At 35.1% G+C, this 14498-nt stretch overlaps 1 protein-coding gene across 1 annotated transcript in view; it reads right to left on the reverse strand.

Annotated features, from left to right (window-relative positions):
- Window positions 1-1014: 1014 nt before the first annotated feature.
- Cnbd1 (cyclic nucleotide binding domain containing 1) overlaps window positions 1015-14498 on the reverse strand; it is a 376362-nt gene continuing 362878 nt past the window's right edge. Inside the window, exon 13 of the mRNA XM_052716755.1 lies at window positions 1015-1131. Within this exon, the coding sequence (XP_052572715.1) occupies window positions 1015-1131 (117 nt within the window). The remainder of the gene's footprint in view (window positions 1132-14498) is intronic.

Below are 14498 nucleotides of genomic sequence, written 5' to 3' on the forward strand. Positions count from 1 at the left end.
TCTATATTAGAAATTTTCACTATTATATGAATTAACAATTACTGTTAAACATACACCATGGCACTAGAAGAATAATTTTAAATCTAAAATGCTCAACCAATGGCACATATTATATGGTTTTCTGTAGTAAACATTATAGAATTTAGGAGGATCCATTGTACATAATGTATATATATTATATATATAAATGTACATATATAGTACATTGTATATATATGTGTGTCTGTGTGTGTGTGTGTGTGTATATATATATATATATATATATATATATATATATATATATGGTAAGAAAGCAGTTGAAGAGGTGTACAAATACACTCTATCTAGGTATCTTAGAATTGTGTGACTCAAAAAAAATATTTCATGCAACTGTATTAGGTATACATTTTCATTACATACACACAGTGTCTATTTCAGAGTGAATATTCTGTGCTTTGTTGGTAATTCTAAGATTTTTAATAAAAACTGCAGTGTTTCATCGGCAAACATTTTTGTGTTTTGTTTTTTTATGTGATACAATAGAATAAAACATGGTGTTTTATTTAAATATCTCTATTCAGGGTATACATGTAGGAAACTATTTTACTTAAAAATTTGGACACCTCTTACAGCCTTGAGGCACGGGGAGGGACTTGGACCTACCTCTACTAAATGTACCTCCCCCTGGGAGGTCTTACCTACTTGTAGGAGGGAATGGGGTTGGGTTGGGAGGGGGAGAATCGAGGGGGGCAGGAAGAAGGAAGAGGGAAAATTTTTTCTTAATAAAAAAATTTGGAACCCTTAAAATCATTACTATGGAAGATGCCACTTATCTTCTTTTATGATATAGTATCTCAGAAAGATAAACCTATGAAAATATAAAACCAATTTAGTTATTCCAATAGATAGATGACAGTTTTATGTTATGTATGCTTATAACTAAAGTGAACTTTTAAAATAAAATAAATAAAACTAAAAGGAAGCAAACAACTCAATGTCAAAGATGGATGTGTCAGCTCTAATACGCCAGCATCTTTAATAACTGACAAGAGTGTCCTTGAGATTCCTGGGGATACTTGTCCAGTAGTGGTCCCACTTTCCAAAGCCAGGAAGGACTCCGTTACAATCTAATGTTCTTTTAATTGTCTTATTCTATAAAAAGAAAAGAATATTGTTAAGAATAACTAATCTGATTATTCTCAAACATTGAAGTTATAAATACAATAGCATAAATTATATACAACACACTTCTGGAGGCATTTTACATGACTAAAAAATTAAAAATGATTAATTTTGTGAATTAAAAATTATGTTAATATCCCTGTACATAAATTTCTCAGAAAAGCTGCTTTTAACGTTAAAAAAAAACAATTACAGAAGAAAAATAAAGTACCACTTGGAATATACAAAAATGTGCTTTTGTCTTCCTATCATTGATAGGAAGCAGATAAAAAGTAATTATTTGCTTTAGTTTTATAATTTCTATTATTTTTTAAAAATAGCATTTATTGTGTGTGTATGTATGCATATATAAGTATGTGGTCATGTGCATTCATGTGTATCGTGTGTGTGTGTGTGTGTGTGTGTGTGTGTGTGTGTGTGTGTGTGTGTGTGTCTGTGTCTGTGTGTGTGTGTGTGTGTGTGTATCTGTGTGTTTCGAGGACAGCTCTCGGTAATCAGTTCTCTCCTTCTACCATATTGATTCAAGGTATTGAACACAGACCATTAGGCTTGGTGATAAACACCATTACCTGCTGAGCCATATTAGAAGCCCTGTAACGTCTCAAGACCATTAACTTTTACAATTCCTAGAATCAATTGGCATTAACTTTTGTTCCTTTTATCTTTGAGTTTAATATAATTACACCATTTTCCCTTCCCTTTCCTCCCCACAAGCCCTAATATTCACCCCACCTTTCTTTCTTTCAAGTTCATGACCTTTATCTATCAATTGTTATTACATGCATATATGTATATACATACACAATTATAAATATAACATTATTAGCCTGTATATTTTGACGTCTCTATAAGTTTTCAAGGATGAACATTTGGCATTGGACAAACAATTGGTACGTCCTTCTCTAAGGAAAATTATTTCTCCCACTCTCCGTATTCCTAATGCCTGTAGTTGCTTGTGAAGGGGTTGAGGCCTTGCAGTCTTTCCCCTGCCCACTTTAGCATGTCTGCTGTTTTTCTTCTTCTTCAGCTTGTGTTTTGGCAGTTATGGTGGTGAGACTGTAAAGGGTATAGCTTCTGATATCACTAAGAGATATAATCTCACAGCAAACTCCCTGATCCTGCAACTCATGCAATCCTTCTCTCCCCTTTTCATCCATGTTCCCTGCCTTTAGGTGTGGACCTTTTTTAATGTTTAAATACGCAATGCCTTCCTCACAGACTCCTCTATTTGATGCCTGTTTAGAAGCCGTCCATAGGCTCTGAACTGTGCTTGGTAGTGCACTGAGTTTTGTGAGTGTGAGTTCAGGAAACATCTTCTGAGCCTGGTAAAACTCCCACACTGCCTGTCTTTGGTGAAAGAAGGACTATAGCAAGAGCAAGAGGGAGCCATCTCTCTGGACAATTGGCTGAGGTGTGCACTTCTGTGGTTAAGTATGGCAGGAGTAAGCATTACATGTACAGTCGAAGATATACCTTAATCTGGAGAATGGTATTCATATTTCAAAAGCATATCTTATTCTATGTCTGATTTTACTTTTATATTGTTTTTTAACTTTAATAATCAAATAACTAAAATCATTGGAAAATGAGTTTTGAGGAAACAAAAGGAATAGGTTTGTGTTGCATAAGATATTTCATTTATCTCTTACAACAACAGTGAAAGACAGTGAGTTTTTGATGTACAAATGAGAACAGTAGGTACTTTTTAATAAAATTTCTGACTTCCATGACAGATGTTAATAACTGTATTACAGTTTGCCTTAAATAAATATAACAATTAGATTTTAACTCTTGAAAAAGAAATAGTTTCCAACTATTAAAACAAATGTCCATAAAAATTATGAAATCAATAATACTCAAGCTAACATTAATTTGATTTAAGAGATAATATAATTATTTTGAAACTATCTGATCTCAAAAAAACTGAATATGGTTCATTCTGCTACAGCCCAATTTTGTTCATTTTTTCTCATTAGGTCAGCAAGCTAATACTATTGTGTTCAGTATGGTAATTTAATCCTCAGACCACAGTTCTCTATTTGAAAGATTAATATGTTTTGTCTTCCTCCTACCATGAAACTATTTCCCATTCAAGTGATTCAAACTACTACATATTAAATTACCAACTTTGTTCCCATAAAACCTGGTTTAATTTCATGTTTTAACTAAAATTGATTAGCAGAGTTTCTGTATTAACTCAAAATTACAAACCCCAATATGTCAGGGGACTTTCATACAATATTTTAAAACTCAAAGTAATAAGCATCATATATATGGTTGACAATAAGAAGATCTATGGTATCGTGACAACCAGAGACATCCCAGTAGAACTAGAACATATAGAACATTTAGAACAAGTGTCCAGCAGTCTGAAAAGCTCAAACGTCAGGCTCAGAATTTATATGAACAGCTGAGTCCTTCAGACCCATGGAAGTGAAGCCCAGATTTTTAACCAATACTCTTTTTTTTTTCTGATAACATTAAATAAGAACACAGTCATATTTAAATGAAAAGCTCAAAGCTGATCATTTCATGGTAAAACAAGAAGCTATGCAGGAAGAAGTAGGTTGACCAGTACGACCACAGAATATCTGATAAATATATCAGTGCAAAAATATAAAATCAGGGGCCATTGATTCAGAAGCAGATAACAATAGAAATACCAGCTTTGGGGAAGTAATACCAAACTTAATTATATTTCTGTATGTTTATTCACAATTCTTTCTTTGATAAAATACTAGTGGTGATTTATAATAAATGATACAATGAAAGCAAAAATGACAGCAGAAGAGGGATACTGCTTCAGTAAAAGTTCTGGCACTATGGCACTCCATATCAACCTGACTCCAAAGGTAATTAAGTTCCAAGATCTATGTTTAATACTTTCCATCACTGTGACTGGACACATGACAGAAAGCAACTTTCAGGAAGAACAAATAACTTTGGTCCCCATTTTAAGAAGAGGCATAGTTCATCACAGCAGGAAAGTAATGCAGTCAAACTTTAGGCAGCTTGTCACACCGTGTTCTTGTCTAAAAAAAGTGGAGATCTGAATGGTGAAGCTCCTTTTAGTCTCTTTGTTTCTCCTTTGAACTATTTTATTCAGCTTGGAACTGCATTCTATGAGACGGTGCTGTATTCAGGATGAATCCTCCCCACTCAGTTAAGCCTCTCTGGAAATGCCTCCAAAAATAGCAGCAGAATTATTTCTCCTAGATGGTTCTAAATATGCTGAATTTGACCATCAAAAGACAGCCACCACAGCTACTTTACAAATGCCATTGATCCCATCACCTAGCAAAGGATGTTTATTACAAAGTGTAGAGAGGCACTACTGATGGGCCTATTTTTTAGTAAAAAGAACTCACTCAGATAACCATAAATTTACTCATTGTACAACATAAAAAATTAACAATTCCTTGATGTTCTAACCACAAATTTCCTCATTATACAACATAAAAAAATTAATAATTCCTTGATGTTCTAAGTCAAATTAAATTTACTGAAGAAAACCAACTCTCCGGACTCACAAGAAATTGAAGTTGATCATTCTTGGACATCTCATAGTTTCTAGTCAAGAACAGTGTGGGTGTGATTGATCTAATGCAATTTAAGCCTTTGAGGAGGAACATCTGGTCCTTCTCAAGGCCATGTTCTACAATGAGGCCCCTGGGTGACTAACTCTACGGAGTGTGGGAAGAATGTCTGTGGTCTGCTCTCTTCCAGTTTGAAGATACAGTTATTTTTTCTTCAGTATGCCACCTTGGTCAATAACATGGAGAAGCAGACACATGGGACACACAACCCCAATTCCTTTCGATATTTTGTGAGTTGTTCCCTATCCCTACATTCTTCTGTCTTTCATAAACCAAATGAACCAAGTCTGTCCTTTTTCTACACTGACAGCAAGATGTTAAAGCTGTGAGTAAAAGCACAATGTTGCTGGAGGATAAAAAGTTCAGTCACCTTGAGTTTATGCTTTTTTTTTTGTCTTATGAATTTGCTATGCTTGACTTTCTTAGATGCACATAAGTAAGCTGTGCCTTCCACTGAGACTTTCACTCAATAACCTGTCTTCTTGGAGTAATATTTGTGCCAAGGTAGGATACCCATGTCAAACTCCTTTACTTTTTTAAATTATGTTTTAAGTAGCTTACAAACTAGCAAGGCTTCATGAACTTCTTGCAGACATCTTTAGTTTTGGTTAACTCATTCTCATATTTCACATTTCTACAAATTCTTGTCTCACACAATTAAACCTTTAGCTCCTACTATCCCCCTCCTTCATTACTTCCTATCACACACGTGTTACAATATTCCTTCTTATTATGTTTTGTACTTGATGTTCCTTATGTGTCCCCATATAGCTTTATCATGCACACTTCATTTTGGTTAAATCTACTCTCCACATATTTCCTAATGCCCATCACTCCACTACCTGTTTAAACCTATTTGAGTCCAGAATTTTTTTTTCTACTGCCACCTTACATATAATCTACCCCATTCCTTAAATGCATAACCTCTCTGGTTCATTACTAGTTTCCTGAGTATCACATATACTTCAGGCTAACCACAGAAAACACAAGATTGGAAGCTAAAATCTATATATCAGATAGAATATTAATGACCTGTCTTTTTGGGGCCTTGGTGACTTGATTCAGTGTTGTTTTTTTCCAGTTCCAATAGTTTATTTACAAATTGCATGATTTCAGGTTTCTTTACAAGTATTATTCCATTATATATATATATATATATATATATATATATATATATATATATATATAGAGAGAGAGAGAGAGAGTATATATAGTATATATGTGCTAGGTTTTCTAAATCCATTCACCATTTGATGGACACCTAGGCTGATTCTATTTTGATAATATTGTGAATAGAATGGCAGTAAACATAGAAATGTAATGATCTCTGTAGTAGGATATAAAGTCTTTTGGGTACAGACCCAACATGGTATATTTGGGTCATAGCTGCACTTCTAGTTCCATCTATTTTGAGAAACTTCCAAACTCATTGCCAAAGTTACTGGACTAGTTTACATTCCCTTCAGTGGTGGAAAAAAGGTTTCTTTTCACTACATCCATGACAGCATGTATTGCTACTTATATTACTGATGATGGTCACTCTGACTGGAATGAGATGGAACATTAAGCCATTTTTAATCTGCATTTCCCTGAAAACTAAGGGTGTTGAATATTTTAAAAGGTGTTTAATAACAGTTTTTATTCATTTTTGGCAATTTTCCATTCAGATCCAGGGCCCAGTTTTTAATTGGGTAGTTTGATTTGTTTAATATTATAAACACTAATCTCCTGTCAGAGAGGTATGGTTGGTAAAGATTTTCCATTATGTTGGGTGCCTCATCACTCAATTGATCATTTCTTCTACAGGTGACTTTTCAACAAATTAGTGCCCCTGGAGGCACTAAATGAAGATATGCCAATGCCATTTCTACTTGTCCTTAAGAACAACATGGTAGAACCCCATTGTTGAAGACACCTCACACTTTGTTCTCAGGACATAGAGAAATCAATGTTGAACTGATCAAGAAACACTGTCCCTGCTGGATAGCTTTGCTTGTGCTTGAAAATTCTATGTAGGATCCTGGAGGAGATAAAAATGACATTAACAGTCTTACCCTTTGCTGGGCAATGAATGCTTTAATATGGGACTATAAGACAAGATGTCACCATTGGTTAATAGTGACAGAACTGTAACTAACCATCCCCTTGATTGGATTTGAACCCTTCTCCACAGGAGGAAATTCACGCCTGGTACTAAAAAGAAGATCAAAACCTATAGCTAGAGAAGTCATAGGCCCTAGGAGAGAACCTATTGATGTGATTTTGATAAATGATTGTGTTACCAAACTCATAGATTTGTGGTATTCTCAACCTTGGTCAGAGAAGCTCCACTTCACAGAAGGTAGTGCTTAATATAAAGACTCAAAAACACCCATAATGCTGAAAATAAGTGACTGTGAGGTACCATAGATAGAACATTTGTATCAAGAGACACAATGAAAGAGTGAATGAAAGAATATAAGAGCCAAAGGATAGAATGGGATGCCAAGATAGGCTGGCCTCTGGGTATTGACATGGCTATTATACTTATAGCAGCTGTTGTTACCTGCAAAAGATCAAAAGAACTAAAAACTCCACCTGGAAAGCAGAGCAGTTCCTGATGCCCTATGTCTAGTTGCACATCTACTCTAGTTGCAGACCTCTGCCAGTGGATGGATACAAAAGGAGAGAGAATCACTTTGGGGGGTCATGGTGACCATTGGTAGGTTAGCCTTGCACCAGTGGATGACCTCACACATGTACACAAATGGGCATGACAAATAGAACTTCATGAGTTATGAAGAAAAAGAACACAAAGTTTGGAGGGAGTATTGGGAAAATAGGAGAATTAGAGAGGAATATGACCAATATACATTGTATCCATATATGAAATTTAAAAAAATAAAACAAAAAAGACTAAGTATTAAGGATAATCAAAATCTAAATTTGCTGATTTGCTGGTGGTGCTACATTAGGCTTGGAATATAGAACGTTAGCATTTTTTTCTGTTTATACTATTAAGTATCAATTATGGTAAACACAAAAAATAGAAAAAAAGTCTAAAACCTGGGAAATTGGAACATAGCCTAAAATATTTTACCTTGTCTAATACCCTCTTCTTCTTTTACTTCTTACAATATATAAGTAAAATTATACCCTTAACTCTTCAAAGGCATAATTCAGTACTCTTAACTCCTTCCACATTGTGATATTATCATCATCACCACACACCTATGCAACATTTTCATCCCCACAAGCTGAAACTCTCTACTCACTAATCAATAACTCCCCAAACTGCTCTTCCCTCAGTCCCAGGGAACCTTCATTGTACCTTCTATCTCAGTAAACTCAAGGTCTCCTAGGAGAATCATCCTCTATGTAACTGACTATATCTCCAATCCAATGTCTCCTGAGGACATCCCTGTGCTGAAGCATGTGTCTCAAGTTCATTTTCTCTTGTAACATTATGCCTTAGCTGGAAAATATGACTATATTTGGCAAAAATATAATAAGAACTTGGAAAGTGAAAAAGTAATTGCTATTAATGAGTTCATTGGACCGTAAATTAAAGTAGGGTGTCTGTGTTGGGTGGGGACTGAGGAGCTGAAAGGCAACAGCACTTACACTAGAAACTTGATTTTAACACAACTTCATTTGTGGTTCGCATTAGATACAGAACCTTGTGGATTTACTGCCTGGACTGAAAATGGACAAACTGCAGAAGAGCCTCCTGATGGAGTACCTCCTTTGCAAAGAGGTTTGTCTATTTAAAAAAAAAAAACAAACATACGAATCATTCCATTGCTATAAAGCAATCCAGTAAACATTTTGGACGAAGCTGGCCAAGGTAAACACAAAGGAGAAAATTGGTCCACATCTTCTCACACTGTTAGAATGGTATCCCAGTGTTAATTGCCTGTGAGTTTCTGATGACAGAACTTGGCCCTCAAAACACTTCATTCACAGATGGGATTAGCTTACTCCAGAATCTGCACTCACATTTCCTATTTGCCCATCAACAGTGATGAGGGCTAATTGTATCTTCAGGAAAGCTACATAGTAACTGCATTTTGATTCTCAAAACAGCATTAGGCTCCCAAATCAAAGGTGGAAGAAAAAAGCAGTCACCAGATGATGGATGACTTTACTTATTTAGTTACAAAATGTTTGTTTTCTGTCATTGAATTGTCAATGGACACAAAGTATTCAATACAAAAATACTACAGTATCCAAAAAGAATTTCTATAGTTGTAGGCAAATCTCTTCTTATAGAATATATATATATATATATAAAATTTCATGAATATCTATTAATATTTCACATACATTCCACACATGTGCATAGATAGACATTATTATTAAAACATGCTTGAAATTTAAAGGTACCCTAACATTCTTTATCAAGTTCCACAGCATGCACAACCCTATGAACCATCAAACCAACCTTGAAACTTTTATTGTCAAGCTGGACATCACCACACATCATGAGGATAAGATCAGAAAGCATTTTTACTGGTTAAGGACATAAGTGATTGCTGCTATTCCTGAACCTACTTTCCTATTCTGGAATTTTGAGTTGCAGAGGCTAAACTCCTTGACTATTCTTTGTCTTTGGTATACCTCTTGACCTCTAAACTGCAAAGTGTGTCTTTTTGAGATTCCACTTGTAGCCTGGCTTGACATTCTCCACATTGCCACCTACTATATAATTACATACTAGCCTTTGACCCCTAAATCTAAGACTCTCAAACATGGTGTTTAAATTTTCAACTGGGGCTTAATATCATGGATTTTCATCTCAAAACTCATGAGAATTCACTGGAAATTATCCTATGACTGAGCTGCTGTATCCTGTGGTCTTGACTCTCATTCCTGAATATTTCACTCTCCTACTGTAGATAACTGGATATTTGCCCTCTGTATCTACTAAATGATTCATCAGTGAACAATTTAGACTGACGACAAATGGTTTAAAATCATTATTATAAACAAGTTTTAAATTACACTTTAAGGAGATGTACCTTTAAATTAGGATCTTGGGGATTATTTGGAGTTTTACATTATAAGAAAAATTACAGAAATATGTATGTTCAAGATAGAATGTTACTATTCATAATAAAGTATATTAGATTAGTGGCTATACTTGTTGCTGTCAAAACTACCTGAAGATAGAACTTAAGTAAATATTTATTCTGAGATTCAAGGGAATCTCTTAACTCAGAGGCCCTATAAAATAAAAAGATAAGTTAAACATGTCTGAAACATAATGCCACAAAAGAAACATGTTTATTCTGGACAGAAAGAATGGGTACATGGCAAGGGAAGATGGGGCCAAAACCAAACCAAAATCCATCAGGTCAATCACCGAATACTGTACCTTCATTCCCATTAATAGCATCTTGTGGGCTCTAATGGAATTTGACTGTTTCACTTCCCTGGTGCTGACTGAAGAACACATTGTCTCTCTTCAGCTAACTCCGGTTGCTGTGACTTTAGCTTTCCTTAGCCTACTGACATTTCAAGATCATGGAAGTTCCAAGATCCTAGCTTCTCCATTGCACCTTAGATTTTACCTTCACGGCTTTATCAATGGCCTTTCAGGTACTTCTTGGAGGGAAGTCAACCCTATACTACACTATACTACTGTGCTTGGCTTCAGAGGCTTTCTGGAACTTCAGTGCAAGCCAACATGAACCCATAAGTCTTTGATTTTGCATCTCTAAAAATCAGCACCATGTGATTAATACTGCCAAATTCTGCTGCCATCTTGACAAACCACCTACACCTCTAGCATAGCTATAGTAGGCTCTGTGTGCTTTGGTGTCCAAACCTGCATAAATCCTCCTGCAGGCAGTTGGTTTTGAAAGGAGCCAGCCCCTTTAGACGCCCCCCCTGGATTCAGGCTCTCTCCCTTCAATTAATTTTTATTTTTTTGACAGTTAAAGATGACTTTCAGGACATTGTTCCTATAGTCCCAGTAAATTGTGTGAGGATGCTTTTTCTTTGCACAAATCTTTTCAGGAATTAGTGGTACTTGTTTTCCGTGTTGGCTTTGTCTGAAACTTTATATGCAATCCTGCTCCCTTCCTCACCAAATTCTACATTTTCCCAATTTTTCACCCCACATGCAGCTTTCTCCCACTGCAAACCTGAAAGGAGTCAGTAGTAATCACAACAAAGTCTGAATGCTGTGCTATTTTGAAATCTTCAGCCAAACAAATAAGACCACTGTCATTATCTAGCCCCACTGGAGTTCTCAAGACTCACAGGAGGAAGTCAGATGTTTTTAGTAGAATGCAACATTAAAGGCCTTTAGTCCATTTCCCAGCAGTCCAAAAACCTTGTGAGCATGTTTTCTTTGTCTGTCCTTTGTTCTACACTTACACTAGAACATCTTATGAAGCTTGGTAACATTCTAAGAATTCTTCAGTGCATAGCTCAAAAATTTCACATGTTCTTCACATAAACCAGTTTAAAGGCCGATAAACCACAAAACCACATAGGTTTGTCAGGCCAACAACCCCACTTCCCAGTACCAATACTCTGTCTTTCTTACCAAGTAACTTTAGGGTGGATGATTTGGTCTGTTTGTGGCTTAAGAGGGCATGCATGCCATCGGAGCAGGGAGACATAGAGGCAACTGGTCATGTCATACTGTAGTCAGGAAGCAGGGAAATGAACCCTAGTACAGAAGCAGTTTCTCCCTTTTAATTTTTATTCATTCTGGACTCTAGACTATGAAACAGCACCTCCCATATTCGAAGTAGGTTTTTTCCTCCTTAATTCAACCTCTCTGAAAATAGCCTAATGATGTTTCCTAGGTGACTCCATATCCAGTCAAACTGACAGTAGAGTTAAGTCACCACAAATAATGTTTAACGTGTTTATAAAAGGAAAACTAAGAAAATTGTAACTTATTTCTTTAGAATATTTTAATTTTATAATAGAAGCATTCAGAAATACCATCTAAAGATGTAAAATAACTAGATAATTCCAAATTTAAGTATTTCCATTTAGAAAAATAAAATAAGGACTCAATGGTTGATGCCTGCCTAGATTATTAATTTTTCCCTAGCATCACAACAAACAAAAAGCAAATGCAGAAAAGGTACTAAAGATATTAACTCCATTAAGTATATCTTAAACAAAATGTTGAATTCAGAAGCATTTTAATACAGTAGAATGTATATTAATCTAAGAATCTTGAATTAACTTCAATAGAGTTTATATATCCAATTGTTCTAAAAATAATTTAATTGTGGCATATATAATATATACATTAGGTTATATATTATATATTACATATAATAAAATAATTTTTGAAAATTACTTAAAAGTAACTAAGAAGTTTATAATTAATCCTAAATGGATAAAAGCAAATTCAGATACTTTCAGAAAAACAATATTTGATGAGCCTCTATTCACTTTCATATGCCCACTTTTCTTTTTACAACGTTTTTTAGAGCAAATCACACAATGCTATTTATCTACTTATTATTGTATGTGATGGTTAATTTTAATTCAACTTACCAAAATCTAGAGTCACCTAGGATCGAGTCCCAGGGATTTCCTAAGCAGGTTGACTTGTAACCTTTTGTGGGAGTTGCCTTGATTATTTTAATTGAGGTGGAAGAACTATCCTGAGTGTGGGCAGCATCATTCCTTGGACTGGGCCCTGGACACTATGGAGAGAGCAGGCTGAGCACTGGCCAGCATGTACACACCTGTTGCTCATTGCTGACTATAGATAGAATGTGGCCTGTTCTTTCAATCTCCTAACACCTTGAAATCTCTACAGTGCTGGGCTATAACCTGTAACTGTGAGCTAAGTCGACCATTTTTCTTTTAATTTGCTTTTGTCAGAGTATTTTATTATGGCAAGAGAAATGACTCTAAGATAATATACATGTAATTTTTATAATTTTTCATGTCTCATTAGGGAGATCCAGATCTATATCTCTGAATACTTTGCAAGCCACAATATCTTGCTGTAACACTAATAATAGGTAAAAACAGTAAGTTATTGTGATCATTTTATTTTTCCATCAGAAAATGATAAGCAATTTGTATTATCAGATATGAGTCCACTTTGAGCATAAAATTTACTCTTAGTAAGGCCTGCTTATGGATTATTTTTGTGCTTTGTATTGGACAAATATCTGAAGAGTGATTACCTTCAAGAAGCTAAAATTCCTGCAACCCAGAGGAACCAATAAAACGACAATTATTTTAAGTGGGGGACAACGCTCTCACACAACATGGAAAGTCAGAGGCGGTGCTGTGTACCCATGATCTCAGCACTCAGAGGTGGAGGTGGGAGAATAAAGAACTCAAGGCCATTTACAGCTAAATAGAAAGTTTGAAGAATGCCCATGCCTATATGGACCCTCTCTCATAAAAGCAAAATCCAACCAACCAATTGAGCATAAAAATCTTTTTTTTTTTTTTTTTTTTGGTTTTTCAAGACAGGGTTTCTCTGTGTAGCTTTGCGCTTTTTCCTGGAACTCGCTTTGGAGACCAGGCTGGCCTCGAACTCACAAGCATAAAAATCTTAAGGGATGGTTTAAAAGAAAAATTGCAAGGAAAATCTTCACTGCAGATGAAAAGTCATAGGATTTAATGGATTAATAATTTATATTTCATTTTACAATAATTTTGGGGGAGAATAAGTAAATACTATTAAATCAATAATTAGTATACTGGGAAATGTCTAAGTTCATTTTTGTGATTATTAAAAATATTTCCTCTAGGAAAGGTAATGCCTTCAAAATTAAGATTAAGGTCACTTTGATCCCTAAAGATAGCATTCTCTAGAGAAAAAAGTCCTATTTATAGTCATAATTCTTAAAACTTTTCTAGCCATGCAAGTATTATAAATGATTTTATAATAATTCCAGCAGGCTCACCTATAGGATGAAAATCAGTCTCAAATAATTCAAAACTTTATTCTCACTTGGGAAGCAGACAGTGAATTCAGATGCAACATTTTGCTGTCTCTTTGATTTTCCTGAAGTCAGAACTAACAGAAAACATGCTTGAAAACATACCACATGGAACACGGTGGCGGGATGTGGGTAACTGTGCCAATTAATGAGAGTATAGTGTCAAAATGGAATTTCTGTTACTCTCATCTTTTCCATTCTTATGCCTTGCCTGCCAATCTGTCTGAATACCATACTGCCTTCTTAATAACATATTCTATTTCACTTAAGGAGACAGCCTGAGGTATGAGGTTAATTAATACAATACTGTGGGACATAGAAACTTAGGCATAACAACTGAAATTTAATTTAGTCATCTCATGTTAATTACTAAGAATACAGAAAAGAGAGACAACATAATTAAAGGGAAGGAGAGTAGGATTTATGGGGTAACAGAAGGAGCTAGTGAAATACAGCCTCAAGAAAAGACAGCTAAAAGACACTTAATTTCATTTTCCTAATCCCTAAAGGGAAACAGCAGAGGAATGATATCAGAGCTAAAGAATTGATACGAATTGCTAATACACAGTAACCAAAAATAGATGTCCATTAGAGCATTTCAGTAGTTAACATTTATTTTACATTTTCTGTAGAATTATGTATTTTGGCCTCAGGACTCACAGAGAAATAATAACTTACAATAGCAATAAGTGAGAACTTTTTGCTTTGTTTTGCTCCCTGTGGTGTGTTTTAAGGGGTTGAGTTGTGCCTTTGCAACACAAATTAGAGATACAGGATACACTGTGGTCAGTCTATCTTTTTTTAAATGTAGTAAGACTAT

Source organism: Peromyscus californicus, unplaced genomic scaffold, assembly GCF_007827085.1.
Source record: "Peromyscus californicus insignis strain IS unplaced genomic scaffold, ASM782708v3 Scaffold_5__1_contigs__length_169319896, whole genome shotgun sequence".
Lineage (NCBI taxonomy): Eukaryota > Metazoa > Chordata > Mammalia > Rodentia > Cricetidae > Peromyscus > Peromyscus californicus.